Source organism: Procambarus clarkii, chromosome 14, assembly GCF_040958095.1.
Source record: "Procambarus clarkii isolate CNS0578487 chromosome 14, FALCON_Pclarkii_2.0, whole genome shotgun sequence".
NCBI lineage: Eukaryota > Metazoa > Arthropoda > Malacostraca > Decapoda > Cambaridae > Procambarus > Procambarus clarkii.
In genome coordinates, this window is record NC_091163.1 from 4,404,001 (window position 1) to 4,420,741 (window position 16,741).

Sequence of the window (16,741 nt, forward strand, 5' to 3'; positions counted from 1 at the left end):
AGGCCCGATTTGCCTAATAAGCCAAGTTTTCCTGAATTAATATATTTTCTCTAATTTTTTTCTTATGAAATGATAAAGCTACCCATTTCATTATGTATGAGGTCAATTTTTTTTTATTGGAGTTAAAATTAACGTAGATATATGACCGAACCTAACCAACCCTACCTAACCTAACCTAACCGATCTTTATAGGTTAGGTTAGGTTAGGTAGCCGAAAAAGTTAGGTTAGGTTAGGTTAGGTAGGTTAGGTAGTCGAAAAACAATTAATTCATGAAAACTTGGCTTATTAGGCAAATCGGGCCTTGCATAGTAGGCCGAGAAGTGCGTTCTGGCTATTAGGTACGACATATATATATATATATATATATATATATATATATATATATATATATATATATATATATATATATATATATATAATATATGTATATGTAATATATATGTATATAATATATATGTATATGAAGTTCAGGGAAGATGTGTATTCTTGAACACCTGTATCAATATGTCGTCTCTAACTGATTACTGAACAATGATGCATAGAACTTCATTTGTTCACGATGCGAGAGTGGTTCAGCCGCCGCTCCAAGTGCCCTTTGATTTCGATTCCACATTTGGAAATGTTAATTAGCTTTTTCAGTGATTATGGATTCAACACTAATGATTTCAGAGAGGCTCCAGCGTTGCTTGCTTCCGTTGCTTTTAGCATTGCTGGGGTGTTCTAGTGGTTTCAGTGTGTGATTGTAATGTTGACCAGACCGCACACTGGAAGGTGAAGGGACGATGACGACGTTTCGGTCCGTCCTGGACCGTTCTCGAGTCGATTGTCGATTGATTCAAGTCAATCATTCACAGTCGACTTGAGAATGGTCCAGGACGGACCGAAACGTCGTCGTCCCTTCACCTAATAGTGTGTGGTCTGGTCAACATACTTTAGCCACGTTATTGTGACTCATCGCCTGCATGTGATCCTGAGGGCCGCTCCAAGCAACAGCCTGTTGGACCAAGCTCTCACAAGTCGAACCTGGCCTCGGGTCGGGCTTGGGGGAGTAGAACAACTCCCAGAACCCCATCAAGCAGATCATGATCTGGTAAGGTAGTTATACCGGGAAAGCGCTAAGCCAGTATGACTATATAGCACTCAGAAGGCCTGCAGGGAACACGGTACTCCAACAAGTAACTCGTGGGCCATCGGGGATTGAACTCTCGCCTGCAAGAAGCAAGCCCCCCCCCCCCCCTTGATCTACCGACCACTCCAAGTGGTTGGGTCTGTAGTTCGCTCTTCGGTTGACGCTGATATGGTTGGTGGAGACGTTTGTGCAGTTTGTAACTATGGAGCTGTAAAATCAATTCTTGATAAGTGAGACTTCTATGAAAGCTGTTTATATGGACAAACAACTGGATTTGTATAACCCCAAGACACGTTCTGGCCAGTCCTGGACACTTGCCCAGGGTGTGTGTGTTCATCTAGTTGTTCTTGCGGGGGGGTTGAGCTCTGGCTCTTTGGTCCCGCCTCTCAACTGTCAATCAACTGGTGTACAGGGTCCTGAGCCTATTGGGCTCTTTGTGTGTGTGGGGGGGGGGGTGCCAAGCAGACCATGTAGGGAAGTCGTCCGTTAGCAAGGACACGAGACCAGACGCTGGCACCCATTGGACCTATATTTGGTTGCTTCACCTGTCGTGCCACGCTTGGCACCCGCCTGGTGCCATATACTCTCACACACCTGGCCCTCTTACCAGGTGTATAATCGTAATCCAGGGGTTACGATGCCCCTGGGAAGGGGGGGTCTTAAGATTCGCTCATGTGCCTCGAACAGTCCCTAGGGGTACTTTACCGAGATGCACAAATGGATATTAATTAGCTTTCTAGCAACTTATGCAATACATAGGATTTCACAGAGGCTTAGTTGTTGCTTTTTTAGCCCCAGAATGAAACGAATACAAGCCACAGTGTTGTCAATCTCCGCCCACATCATCAAAATACCTGCGAGAATCACCTTGATGGCAAGCACAACAAACTTTAGACTCCATGTCAACAAATTCTTCCATAAATCAACATAAAATGTGATGCCCGATGGTGACAGATTCTTGTTAGTTTCGGGAAAGAGAAAACTACTCCTTTAAACGTAGTACCGTTCAAGAAGGTACTACGAAGCTACTACTACGTTCAAGAAGTAAGACCCGTTCTCATCTTGCTATAGAAAGGAGCAACCAAGTGAAAGATCTTGGTGATGCCGGAAGACTTAGCGTTTAGAAAATACAATAGAGGAAATACAATACTCGACAGCAAGGGAACTGATAAGGTGGTTATCTTGAGATGATTTCGGGGCTTTAGTGTCCCCGCGGCCCGGTCCTCGACCAGGCCTCCACCCCCAGGAAGCAGCCCGTGACAGCTGACTAACACCCAGGTACCTATTTTACTGCTAGGTAACAGGGGCATAGGGCGAAAGAAACTCTGCCCATTGTTTCTCGCCGGCGCCCGGAATCGAACCCGGGACCACAGGATCACAAGTCCAGTGTGCTGTCCGCTCGGCCGACCGGCTCCCTGGATATTGAGAACATTCAGAACAAGGGCTGCCACACCAGTGATGGCGCAGAATGGAATTTTGCTAGGTCTTCGCGTGTCTTTACTAGGTAGGTCTTTCAAATCAGGCGGGATTGCAGTGCTAGAAAATATAGAGCGCGTATTATGGCCCGCATAGAGTCGGTTGAGCGCTTAAATTACCGATTCCTTAAAAAATACTCGAATTGTACTAGCTAAAAAGGGTGAGAGAGAGAGAGAGATGCGCACGCACGCACGCACAGTAGTTAACAAATGGAATGCATTAAGTAATGATGTGGTGGAGGCTGACTCCATACACAGTTTCAAATATAGATATGATAGAGCCCAGTAGGCTCAGGAACCTGTACACCAGTTGATTGACAGTTGAGAGGCGGGACCAAAGAGCCAGAGCTCTCAACCCCCGCAAACCCAACTAGGTGAGTACACACACTAGAGGAAAAATAAATTGGGTAGAAAGGCGGGGTCCAAGAACTAATAGCTCCATTCTGCAGATGCAAATAGTAAATACACACACATTGAAAAGGGCAGGTTTTGAACCTGCACAATGTCGGGCCTGGCCCCCCAGGCTGGGCTCCGGGAGTGGAAGAACTCCCGACATACCTGGAGCATACTCCTGGTATGCTCCATGCTCCCTCGTGCCATACCTGGCCACACGTAGGCATCCTGGAACATTACAGCACACGGAGCATCTGCAAAAAACTGCAGTCTGCGCTAGATTGATGAAGGTAGAGCTTATAAAAGCAGTGAAAGTTGCCGCCAGTGATCACGCGAAAATTGTGGGGAAGTAACGGCGCCAGCAACCATCCTCCACCAAGCATCAGCAGGCAACCGTCCGCCAGCAACCATCCGCCAGCAACCATCCGCCAGCAACCATCCTCCACCAAGCATCAGCAGGCAACCGTCCGCCAGCAACCGTCCGCCAGCAACCATCCTCCAGCAAGCCTCTGCAAGCAACCGTCCGCTTGTGCCTTTAAGAGTCGAGTATCAGTTCCTGATGTGCCTTATTGTTTTTGTGGAGCACCACATGTATAGTGGCTCCCGACCCTTCCTCTTTCGTTTATTATTGAGAATGGAGTTCCCCCTTAACTCTCTTCCCCACTTCTGTTCCTGCCTACTCTCCCCACCCCTTCAGGCAGCGGGTAGTGGTGTGGAGCAACAATACCGTGTGTGTGTGTGTGTGTGTGTGTGTGTGGGTGTGTGTGTGTGTGTGTGTGTGTGTGTGTGTGTGTGTGTGTGTGTGTGTGTGTGTGTAGTTTATTTAGTGGACGTTTAAAGTTCAGTACAGTAGTGACACTGGCTGTGAGGGTCGGGTCCACTGCCTTCAGGTTACTTTATTAACTGGGCTCCGAGGGTCAGTTGATGATGATTACAACAACAAAATAATACCAAGACACTAAAGGTAGAGAGTAGTGTGGGTACTGCGCTGTTCCATACGAGGGGGAGTGTACAGTACACGTCTAATACACGTCCAGTGTTGTTAGGGCTTTTGAGTGGGAAACACACACACACGCACACACACACACCACACCACACCACACCACACCACACCACACCACACCACACCACACACACACACACACACACCACACACACACCACACCACACCACACCACACCACACCACACCACACCACACACACACACACACACACACACACACACACACACACACACACACACACACACACACACACACACACACACACACACACACACACACACACAGAGGTATTCCTATTGCTTGGTGTTTGGTCAGTCGGTCCACAGGGCTGGTCCTAGTTGGTCTGGTCTGGACAGCCGAACTGTTGGACACCGCTGCACGCACTCTGGCGTATGCATCACAAGTTGGTTGATCAAGTATCTGTTGGTGGTGTTTACAAAAGTTCCGCCCTTTTGAACATCAAAAGAAGTCTGCCAGTTGTTGTCCTTATAGGGCACATTGGCCTCGCATTAACAGTCTTGGTTGAGGAGCGAGTTGTCCAGCAAATGGCTCCTACTGATTTTCACATTGATACACCACGTTAATGTGACTTCTTTGTGCAACTTTTACGCTGCTAAATCCCTCATGGTCTTCATAAGAACAGGCATGGGAGGTGGGTGAAAAGGAGGGAGCAAAGCGTATCGCATCTTATGCAAATGGCAATACGAAATAGGCAATTGTAGACTTGCGTGGTCCATAGAACAAGCTGTTTTTTCTCTTCAAATGGTTTTCATAACATGTGTTCTACTTGCGTTGTTTTCTTTTAGACTAAAAAAATCTATTTGTTAGGCTAAAAGAAATGTTAGGCTAAAAAAGAAATGTTAGGTTAAAAAAGAAATGTTAGGCTCTAACAAATGTGGTTCTTCGGTTAGGAGAAAGCTCATGGAAACACTTGAGTTCTCCAGACATTCATTTATCGCGGTAAATTCTCGTCACCTGTGGTTTAAACAACATAAGAACACACGATTAATGGAATGTTCATGTTAAAAATTAAGATGGTAATTTTAAAAATTAAGATAGTAATTTTAAAAATGTAAGTTACATAATGATTAGTTCCGACGACCTCGACATTTCAGTGTCGAGAGGCGTCACCAATCCATCAATAAATCAGACTGTCTAGTCTCCTCTAAAATGTACCAAGGTATTTCTTTCAGTGGTTCTGCTTGGTTCTGACCCACTCTCGCCGACTCACTGGGTTGCCTCCGTTATCTTGGAGGTTATCTTGAGAGGTATCTTGGAGGTCATATCCGTTGGCTATATCCCTTTCCAGGCGATGAGTCACAATTACGTGGCTAAAGTATGTTGACCAGACCACGCACTAGAAGGTGAAGGGACGACGACGTTTCGGTCCGTCCTGGACCATTCTCAAGTCGATTCGCTATATCCCTTTCTTATAATAAAATTTTATAAATTTGAATCCTTTGTTACAACTTGATTTGATAGTTTCAGTAGCTGGGTCTATCACCCCTTATCCTTCCTGACCGTAGTAGGGTTAGGAAGCTGGGAACTCGTGGAAGGTCTATCATTTCCTGATCCATTTTAAGCTTAAGCCCAGTTTTGGTCTTTATGGCTTGCATGGGTGGGTGGTTCAATAGGTTTATTACCCCATTGGGTGAAGAAAAGTCTCCTTTTGTCCAGCACTGATGTTTAGTGAACTTAGATCGCCGTCATCCATGTTGGACTCGTGGACCAGGGGGTCTGGACTACTAACACCCATGTTGGACTCGTGGACCAGGGGGTCTGGACTACTAACACCCATGTTGGACTCGTGGACCAGGGGATCTGGACTACCAGCACCCATGTTGGACTCGTGGACCAGGGGGTCTGGACTACCAACACCCATGTTGGACTCGTGGACCCCCAGGGGGTGTTGGTATCGTGGGAGAAGGGGTGGGGTGGGGGGGTTGATAACGGCAGAGTTGCTACACTATTAAGAGAAGACCTTGACGGGCCGAGAGGCACCACTACCATCAACTTCCGCCACCACACCCACCTTTCCATACCCGGCAGTCAGCCCGAACTTCTGCCATTTTAGCAAACTCTGAATTAAACACCTTGCTACCGAATTATATATGTGTGTGTCACTTTTGAGCAGCATTGCACTTTTCATTGATCTTCTCTCTGAATATATCTTAGTATGGGCGTTTAAGCTCCATTTATATATATATATACAATGTACTGTTTACCACATAACAGTATATTAGCTATACACCTGACACTGTACTTGGCCGACGCCTGGCAGTACACACGTGGCATAAACTGGTCATTGTACACGTGGCTGTACACAGGCAACACCAGGTGGTGATGCCTGATGCCTCCAGAGGTATCATGTCTCCTTCCCTCCAAACCTGACACCTCATCTGCCTTCTCTACGTTTCTTATCCAACATGTATATAGCGATGACTTCTTATTTTCTCGGGACTAGCCTTTTTTTATTATTCAACCAATAACACTATATTTGTTTTTACGTGGAACTTCAAAGCGTGAAAATTGCGTCGGCTGTGTGGTGATAAAAGCATATTTCATTCATGTATTTATTTATTCTAACTAAATTCGTGCTAATCCCAGTGGAGCGCAGGTAAATAGATGCATGAAATCATCATCATTATTTATGACCGCCTCATTAGTATACAGTAGGCTACAGCCGCTTCTATTTGTAAGCCACACTGCTTGAAACGCGATGCACAACTCTAGAATGGGGACGAGTTTGGTGTTGTGTATTCCAGCTTACGTTAGGTGCTGGTGGATGTTAGGTGGTGGTTGTTATAGATTCAGCTACTCTGAACAAGTTCCAAGTAGCATGGGCAACGGTGAGCCCGTAGTGGACTTCGCTGGCACAGGAGCGGTGGAGGACACAGGGGACACCTTGGTCAAGTTGCTCAACACAACGAGGTTGATGGAGGACAGGGAAGCACTCCTCCGATACAATATTGGTCTCGATTCCATACTACAAGCCAGTATAGTGTAAATTCAAGCCTACGCGTGTATAGCCTTTACGTATAGGGTATACCTTGATATATACGTAGGCTATACAGGTGTATAGGCTACGTAAATAAGGCCAAAGGAACACAGGTAGCTCCTCGACATCCACCACCAAGCAACAGCCACATCTGGTGTTTGCCACAACATACGATACCCGACTTCGCAGTTTCCATTCTAGTATTGCATTTCACAGTGTGACTTACAAGTCAAGGCGGTTGTCCAGGTTCGTACGCCTCTGGTTAGGCATAAAAAAATTACTAATTTGACGCTTGGGCTAATGGTGAAAATTGGTTGGATAAACTAGTTCAGCCTTAAATAGCAGAACCGAAGATATCAATGTCATCCCTATTATCTCAATCATTGCATTTCTTGGGCATCCTAAGGTTATTCTCCTAACTGCATTTTGTACCTTCTCTACCTTGTGTCTACCTTTACCCTAACAAGAAACGACAGGTGCGGCATAATCAATAAGAGATCTCTCAGTACTCTCAAGTATTTCACAAGTTACTCCACCCTCTCCAGGGGCGGTAGATAAAGTGAATGCTAAAGTGCAGCTTCCATGCTCAGGCGACCCAGTGATGCAATCTAAAGATACAAGATTCAATCCCCCCATATCTCTGATGACACCCTTGCGTGAAGCAGGGTTTAAGACCCGAGAAATGTAACCCTACTCGTCATCGCTACTATTATCAACAAACCCAACCCAATGAAAATAAGAAATGTGTTTTATACACGGTGTGGATGAGGTGTGACGTCACTATGACGTCATAATATTCATGTCGGTACAGGTTTTTGATCCTGAATCCATATCTTCGCAGACTTTAACCTTGGTAGTCTAGGCCGCGACACCGCTGCCAGACGTAGAAGGCCCTCATTTAAAATACAGTAACGTTTAAAATAGGATAGGTTAGAGTGTATTATCAACTTAGCCTTGGTGGTTGTAACTAGATTCGGGCACATTATAATATCGATTTTTGTCCTTAAACGTCTGGTGTTAATGTTAGTAGTTTAACCTGCGTGGCAAGGGAGCAAAAGCAAAATCAAGCGGAAATGTACACAACGGTGTATAAATGGTGTTACAAGGTCAACCTGAATGATGTGTTGAAGCTCGAGACCACAACGCCGCAGACATGTCTTAAATACATTTGTATACACTTTAGAACACATTATTGGTGACTACGATAAAGTAAATAGTACATTAAGTAAGGATGAAGTTTCCTGTATTACAACAGATGAGATTTGTGCTGCCACCAGTGACAAGACACCTGAACTACCACTACCATTAACCCTCTAGCGTCACTAGCGGGTCAGTGGTGGTAGTAGTTCAGGTACCTGAACTACCACCACCACTACCAGTCCATCACCACCACTGACCAAACGCCCTACATCTTCCCTATTATAACAAAGCAAATAACTTAAGTTCTAAAATATTTGTAGAAAATAATTTCCTATAACAGTGGGAGACGTTCCAGAAGAGACGAAAGCATTCCTGAGAAACAGACTATTAATTGTATCAGTATTTAGTCGACTGCGAGAAAAGATTTTGTACTGTTTTCAAAGAACCTGCAGAGCTGGGCTTGGTGGAGAACATGCAGGCAGAATGAATGTGAAGGTTAACCTGTTTATGAATCAGCAGCGTGCCAACACACTCATCTGGAAACTGGCCAGATGACTCTGGGATTAAGAACCCTGATACCTCTTCCTTATTACTGTGAAATGTCTGTGATGTTCTCCTAATCTAAATGTCTTAGAGGCAGCGAGGAGCTAATTTGATTGCAGGTGTTTTCTGGGTATATATGTAAATCTTAATTCCATCCTTGACAAAATCTAACGAACGAACAATAAATTCTTGTGCTCTAAACTAAAGGTAGGTGGGGTTGAATTGATGGGAGGGAGGGGAAGGGTCGTCACTAGTCCTCGCCCCCTTACAATCATGGAAGGTTGGGAAGGGAATATCCTGGCAAGGGAGGTTAACCTCCCCTGCCAGGTTATAACCAGGCAGGAGGTCAGTCTGGTCGGTGTCCCCAGTATGCGTCCAATAAATGCAGTACCTCTCTCATCTTCAAGATGACTCGGAACGCATTGTCAGGCCTGATTACAGTTTAGCTTGCATATTATCAAGTAATTATGTAGACTCATTAAGAGTACATATTAATGGGTTTGTTAATTTGTTATAAGAAAATTAGTGCTTGTATTATATCAGGAGAATGCCTCCATGCATCACTTTGAAACTTGTAGTACTTGTATGGTGTCATCAGGAAGGCTCATGTAGGCCAACTACCGCCACAGTCACTGTAACCACCATCCCAACCACAACCAACACTACCACAACAACCGTTATGGTAGTGTTACTACCACCAGGACCCCACTGACTACTTTACATTAATACTTATACTAGGTTACATGTGTCAAACAATGGAGAAAAAATGGAAATGGTTATAATTATGGATGGCATCTTAATATTCCCTTATTCTAATGTATGAAACAAAAACTAAGATAAATACTTTGTTACAGCAATCGACTTCTTTCAACACATCAACCTGTTGTACGGAACAGTATGTGAGTACTGCACAATGAGTGGGTGTCCAGACATGACGGGGCCCACCACCAGGCAGTACCTGTGGTTTGATGAGAAAGGCAAGAAAACCAGAGTCGCAGCACCTCAGTATGTTGACTACGTCATGACCTTCACCCAGAAGACCATTAACGACGAGTCAATCTTCCCTACAAAATTTGGTATGTTCATATCTGTTTGTACCATACTCTTCAGTATCTAACTGTGTGTGAATATTTTGTCTTCATTTATTAACTGATTAGAGATGTAACAGTCTAGGTTACCTGAATTTTTCTAATGCTTTGCTTTTGAAAAACATTATAATTTGAAGATAGAATGCTCTTTGCTGCAAGGTGATAGGCCCTCACAAAGAAATCACAATGGTATGATACATCAATCAAAATTATTTTGAGGAAATGGATTGAATCAACCTGCGTTCTGATGAATCCCAGACACCTCCCCTAAACAGCAGATTCGAGTCGCCTCATTGCCGCAATAATTTTTATTAATATATCATGCCATTATGATTTCTGTAATCTGAGAGTGCCATAAGAGTGTAGTCGGGTCAACTGTATTGTAGGTCAAGAGTGTAGGTCAGGTCAACCGGAGTCCTGGTTGGGCTCTGGTTTGGGGCCCCTCTGGAATCTCACTGTGAATTCAGCAGAGTTCTGGGTTGGTCAGCTTTTGTGTCAACATGGCCGAGTTGATTAGGGCAGGTGTCTGGGGTTCACCAGAAAGCAGGCGTGAGTCACTCCATTGCCTCAAAATGATTTTCAGGGTAGACCCTCCTTTGAAATAAGTTTAATTCAGAATACTAAAAGACGTTAAAAAAAAGGTTATCACTTAGTTTTGTCTTCAAAATTTGCTGCCCCATTAATATTTGGAGGACATTTTCACAAATTAATATGAAACTTTCAAGACATAATGATTATGATTGCACAAGAAATATCCATATTATTGAGCCATGTGTAGTATTCATGGCAGATTTTATAATGTAAATAAAAATCTTTGGAGGGAGGTGATCTTGAGTGATGTATCGAAAACTAATAATGGTAGTCTCGATTGCAAACAATACCCCCAAGAAGTTTTGCAATACAATAGATGCAAATGTGTTTGTTATGCACAATGAAATCACAAGAATGAATCTATGAATAAATATTGAGGCTGTATAATGGGATTGAACCTGTGTCCCTGGACGTCCAGTAGGGAGTACTACCCATCCTCCTGTTTAGATATTATCTATTGTGACGGTCGTCAATAGTCACGAATTCGTACGTACTCGGCTTTTAGATAGTAGTATACTGTGCTGACTAGTAAGGAATTCTTTTAAAATAAAGCTAAAAAAACAAACTTAAATATTCCTAGGCCTAGAATAGCACACATGTACTATATTAGGCCTAGGAATGTTAGGTTAGGTTAATTTAGTTTTACTTTGCAACAAGTAAAAAAATAGTTTTCCGGTTTGTCCAACTGAATAGTTCCAATTTCTACTTCATAATTTTGTTGTATGTCGGTATATATATACACTATAGTCCTCATCGTTACTATAAGCACTGTATTGTACTATCAAAACAGGAGGATGGGCTGAGTTCAGGAACACAGGTTCAATTCCATCATACGGCCTCAGAATATATATTCCTGTTGTTTTTATTTCAATGAGAAGTGTTGAGCTAAATATTTTATTTATTATTGGAATATCTCCTAAAATCGTACCATATACAAAGTAAATTTTGTTCATTACAAGAATTTTAAAGTTACAAATTCTTCATGATAACAAGTTAGGTGTGGGTTACCATCTGGTTAATATTCAAGTTTCTGAATTACCAAGTTACTGTAGTGTGCTATAGAATGGTCATCTATTTTTGTGCTACTGTGTATAATTAGTCTGCTATTTTAATTTACATCTTTCTGGCTAAACTTTGATTGCCTTTAAAATTGAAATAAGTATATAACTGGCATCTTTTCTATCTAGCCAATTGATTTTGTACACTCCTGTTATGAAATGCATCTTCTTCCCCCCCTTCATAATTCTTATTTTAATTTGTTCTTCCACCACTATGGTCACGACCAACAGCAGATGCCCCCATTACCTCCATTAATTAAAAATGGATTACTCTACCATCACCTTATATACCTACCTCTCTGCTACCATCGTTATCATATTCTGCCAGCAGCACTATTGTTACCACCATTATTATAAAGTACAATTGTCGCAATTAGCACTAACAGACTATTACCACCACCACCCCCTCATGATCATCATATTTAGCAGTGACATACCACTGCTAAAACCATCACCTAATCCTCCCAAAACCATCATGTGTTCATTACAATGTACAGTACTTCCTGAACTCGTGTACCTTTCAACTTATCTTATTTTCTCATACGTCCTGTACATATAATACACTTGAACTCGTAATACTCCATGTTGTATACATGAAATCATTATATTATTTTGCTTGTGCATTTTGTACTCATTATTCTCCATATTGTATATTCAAATATTCTATATTTATTATATTCACTGTATTCATCAGAATGTTCTGTAATCAGTGCATTCCCTTGTTGCATCAAATGTGGTGGTCTGAGGGACAGGGCTACTGTACCTCATTTTATGAGGTATAATTAAAGCATATCTAGTTCTTATTTGAAGTATATACAATAATCTATGGCATTTTGAGTTGCATTGTAATCCTAGCAAAAGAGATAATAGGTTACAGATCCCCCTGAATTTGGAGAGTCCCTTTGAATCTATAGTTTGAATCTATAATTTAAAGTTGAGTCAACTTTATGTCCATATTTTGCACATTCTTAGCCAGGTACTGTATTAGCATTGAAGTAAAGTTGATTCCATTGTATTATGTATGTTGTACTGTGTAACACAATTCTTGGTATTTTTAGTGTTCTCTTAGTTATATACTGTCATATTTCAGAAAACGACTTCCCAGTTTCTTTCGAGTCTATTGTAAAGAAAATCCATCGGTTGCTGTTCCACGTGTTGGCCCACTTGTATCACAGCCACTTTCGTGAGATGGTGCTGCTCAACCTGCATGCCCACCTTAATTGTATTTTTGCGCACTTCATACTCTTCAATGACCGCTTTAGACTCATTGATGAGAAAGAGACGGAGATCCTGCATGATCTTGTTGTGGCTCTAAAACTTCATCCAGAGAGTGAACCAGCATCCTCCTCCAATTCCACAACCACACCATCCACCACCATAAGTTGTAGTCAAGTAGGGGGTCCTGACTGTAGTGCTAGTCCAAACATGAGCAACAGTGATGCTACTACAGCTGCAACATATAGCACTTTATCATCCGAGGGTGAATGTGGCAACTGTTCCACTCCTCAGGAACAGCAGCTATCATATACAGCAGACATCACTACAGTCAGCAATGACAGTAGTAGTGGATTAACACCTGCAGCAGAAGACACAGCAGAAGGAGGGTCTGGGCCCCTACTCCTGGGTACAGAAGCGGTTCCAGACACACGGCCATAGTAATCCCTCGAGCTAGTTTAACCAATGTATGCGGGTACCCTGGCCTGGCCCCCACCCCATGCCCTGACCCTTGTAGTCAGTGAGCACACACTGGTGCCGCACCTTAGCCTTATCCATGTGTGATGGTGTCATCTATGGCTGGTGGAGAGGCCAGGCAGGGGTTCCTAGAAATATGTTGTGTACATATGTGTTGTAAAGTCCCTAGATCATAACTATTGCTATACAAATACTATTTATATTTATCCTGCGTTATCACATGAGCACACATTCACCATAAAGTGCATTGTTTTCACCTAGACTCGTGGAGAGCAAGTCAACCAAGGTGAACACATGGCCATCAGCAAGCTTTTAAGTAGATGCAAAATGATTGTCAAGAAGAGTTTGGATGCAAACTTTTATTCTTGTGATTTTAGTGTTACAGTATATATAAAACAAAAATATTTTTATCAAGTTGGTTTGGTTATCATCAAATAAAAATGCAATGGTGTTTGGTTCATGTTCAGGTGCTTGGCAGGGAATTATTTCTCAAAACTATACTGATAAGTTTTGTGATTACTAAAAGAAAATTTCCAGCCAAGTTTCTATTTTTTCTTATGTAAGTAGGCTTCTTAAGTCCTTACTAGTCGACATGTGATGTGTTTCCTGTTAGTTTTCCATATGCAGTACAAACTTCCCCAAGAAATGTTTTAGTTCTATTATTTGACTTGTATTGTTATTTGACTTTGGTTTACACTGAGAGCACAGAAGCATTTATGTTGTATTAGTTACCAGTACACACATATATTATATCATTTTCAGTGATAAGCACATAATTCCTTTGTATTAAACCATTTCTTATGTATTAAAGAGAGGTTCAATGTACCTTTCTTTATTTAAATATGTACTTACTTAATTATAAAGCGAGAAAGGGATTGATCATAAGGAAATTATGTTCAATGAACAAAACCTGCTAATAATTACCTCAGCAAATGTGAAGCATAAGACACTGTACTGGTTAGCTTTAGCAGTTTTAGAAGAGTCGTGCATATTCTGAGTAACGATAGTATCTTCCCAAATAGATTATTAAAGACTATAGGTCGCTTATCAGCGTTTATGGCATCTGTTGCACTACTACAGCTGTGGTCGTGTTTGTGTGAGGGCCCGTGTATTATCCGAGATATTTTGACTAGATTGTTGTAGAAAAGGAGATTGTGATAGTATTTATGCTTCTACAGGCAATACGTCTTGTGTAAAAGTGACACAAACATGACCATGGGGGCACTGACGGGAGAAATTAAATTTTATTAATTAAATCATAGTACAATATTAAATCATGCTGTATTTTCTCATGTTTATGAATAGCATGACCTGGGAGTTTGAGAAAAAAACTATTTTTGTTATTTATCCTGGCACTTGTACAAATTCTTGCCGACTTACAATTTTTATGGATTTTGAAGAAAGTCCCCCCTGGAGTTAGTGGCGACAAGCATAACCTGGTAATCTTTTACTGTCACAACCTTCCTCTTCTTGCCATAACCAAACTGCTCCTAGACCAGGCTGTTGCAGGGAATTTATTTGTCCTAGTGAATTATGTACTGTGTAATTATTTATTTTTATCTCGTTTAATAGGTTGAGATCAATTTCTAATTAAGAGATCTTACAGGCAAGGATTGCTGGAGTGATATGCTGAATATATTAGAATGTATATGCTGATGTTGTTTGCCTAGTGAAATATTATTATTGATGACAGGTATATTCCTTTTATCAGTTTGACTGAGATGTATATAATGCAGAGTTATGGTGATGTTAGTAGTAAGAAGTCACAACCCTGGCATGAATATTGTGGAGCATTAGGTGTGAGCCCCAATATTAGTGTGCTTTATAAGCCCAGGGCAGCTCACAGCTCTTATGCATCTTGCTATGAAAGACAGCCAGCATATCATAAATTGTGAATCTGTCTTTTACAGCTTCCCAGAGCAATGTTTACAGGATAAAAAGTGATGTTACAGATTGTGATAGATCTTGAGATGGTTATCTTGAGATGATTTCGGGGCTTAGCGTCCCCGCAGCCCAGTCCTCGACCAGGCCTCCTGGTCAAGGAGGCCTGGTCGAGGCCTCTTGAGCATCTCCTGGTCGAGATGAGGCAAGTTGTGACGGTGAATTGTGGGGAGCCTGAGGAGGCAACATTGGTGCATACCTGGAGCATGCAGGAGCCGCCAAGGTTCACACTCGCCATCTTAAGCATCGCCTTCCTAAGCTTTATAACTCAGGATTGGTTTTCCCAAAGTTTCATTTGTTGCCAAAATTGTGGCACTAAATTTAGCAAAATATATTTTGGAAGTAAAAAGTAAGCAGTACTTGTTCCTCTGTCAACTGCATGATAAAATCCCTATAGCCCAGATATTAATGCATTTTCTAAAAACTTGTGTTCTTATGATGACATTACTTCGTCTATAAAATTCAACTTTGTTAAGAGTTAACAGATTCGTATAATTTGGTCTTGATGGATGGCGATGAAACAGTCCACATGCCTTCCTGAACTATGTTAAAACTACAGTACTGATTTTACTGATAAAAGCAGTGTGCTTTTCAATTGGAGTGAATCAGTGGCATTGTCACTACTGCTATTAAAGGCAGACGACAAGCCTTTTACTTTTTTCCGACTTGTGATATGTACGGAGAGTGTAGACAAATATTAAGTGGGTGATGGTGTAGGGTGATGGCCAGGGCACAGCAGTCATGTATCCTATAGCTGTGGTAGTCATGGTTGTGTAGCAGTGAGAGTTAGGGAAGTCTTAAGCTGTCACCCACACCAATAGCAGACCAAAATTAATCCTGCCACCCTAGTGAGTGAGCCAATCTCTTTTCTGCCATGTGTTACCTGTCCCACATTATGGCCTTCCCCCACCAACACAATGAGCAGCAGGCAACAATGTGAGTGTGTGTGGGACTGCTGCAATCCTCACACATCAGCTTAGTGCACCAGTCAAATTTTAACTACATTATGGTATAACATTGTCTTGAATGTGTGAAGCCATCTAGGCAGAAAGTCTTCAGAGTTTAAATATAGGGCATTATTGACTGTTATATTGGTGTAACTAGACAGCTGGCATTCCATATTTACACATAACTGCTTCCTGTTGCTCCTAGGGCTACAGGGACTTGTAGTCCTAAGGCGGGTGGGATTGATTTTGGAAAAAATATCACTTTGATCCTTGAGCTTTAAGGGAAAAGGTGAAATATGGGATAATGGGGTGGGTTAAGGGAGGATATTAGGGTGGGTTGGGGGACGAGTTGTGGATGGGGGAGAGGCTGATGAGGGTCACGCCTGAAGCACTTGTAGAGAGCGGCGTGTGTGTGTGTGTGTGTCAGTTATTCCTTGTGATACTCTTGATCCTCTATGATCAGCTTAATGAGACAGGAAATGTTTTAAGGAATAATTATTATTGCAAAAATAATAAAAATAATTTGCACTGAACAGGCTTTTAATGTCCTATCCATTTTGGTTTTGAGTTGGTTTGTTATGGAAATAATTATACAGTATTGTTTGTGCATAAACTGTTCATTCTTGTTCTACATCTTATAATTTCCCAAGCTGCACTTGTATAATAATCTATGGATTGTGTGCTTATCTAATGAGTTTATAGAGGAGCAAAATCTAGCTCTTCATGCTCCGTCTACTAGA

The 16,741-nt window shown here is 42.0% G+C and overlaps 1 protein-coding gene across 1 annotated transcript in view; it reads left to right on the plus strand.

Annotated features, from left to right (window-relative positions):
- Window positions 1–16,534, plus strand: part of LOC123772539 (MOB kinase activator 2) — a gene marked incomplete at its 5' end in the record, with an annotated part of 25,863 nt that extends 9,329 nt beyond the window's left edge. Inside the window, 2 exon segments of the mRNA XM_045765783.2 lie at window positions 9,539–9,760; window positions 12,512–16,534. Coding sequence (XP_045621739.1) covers window positions 9,539–9,760; window positions 12,512–13,077 — 788 coding nt within the window. The 3' untranslated portion in view covers window positions 13,078–16,534.
- Window positions 16,535–16,741: the final 207 nt, after the last annotated feature.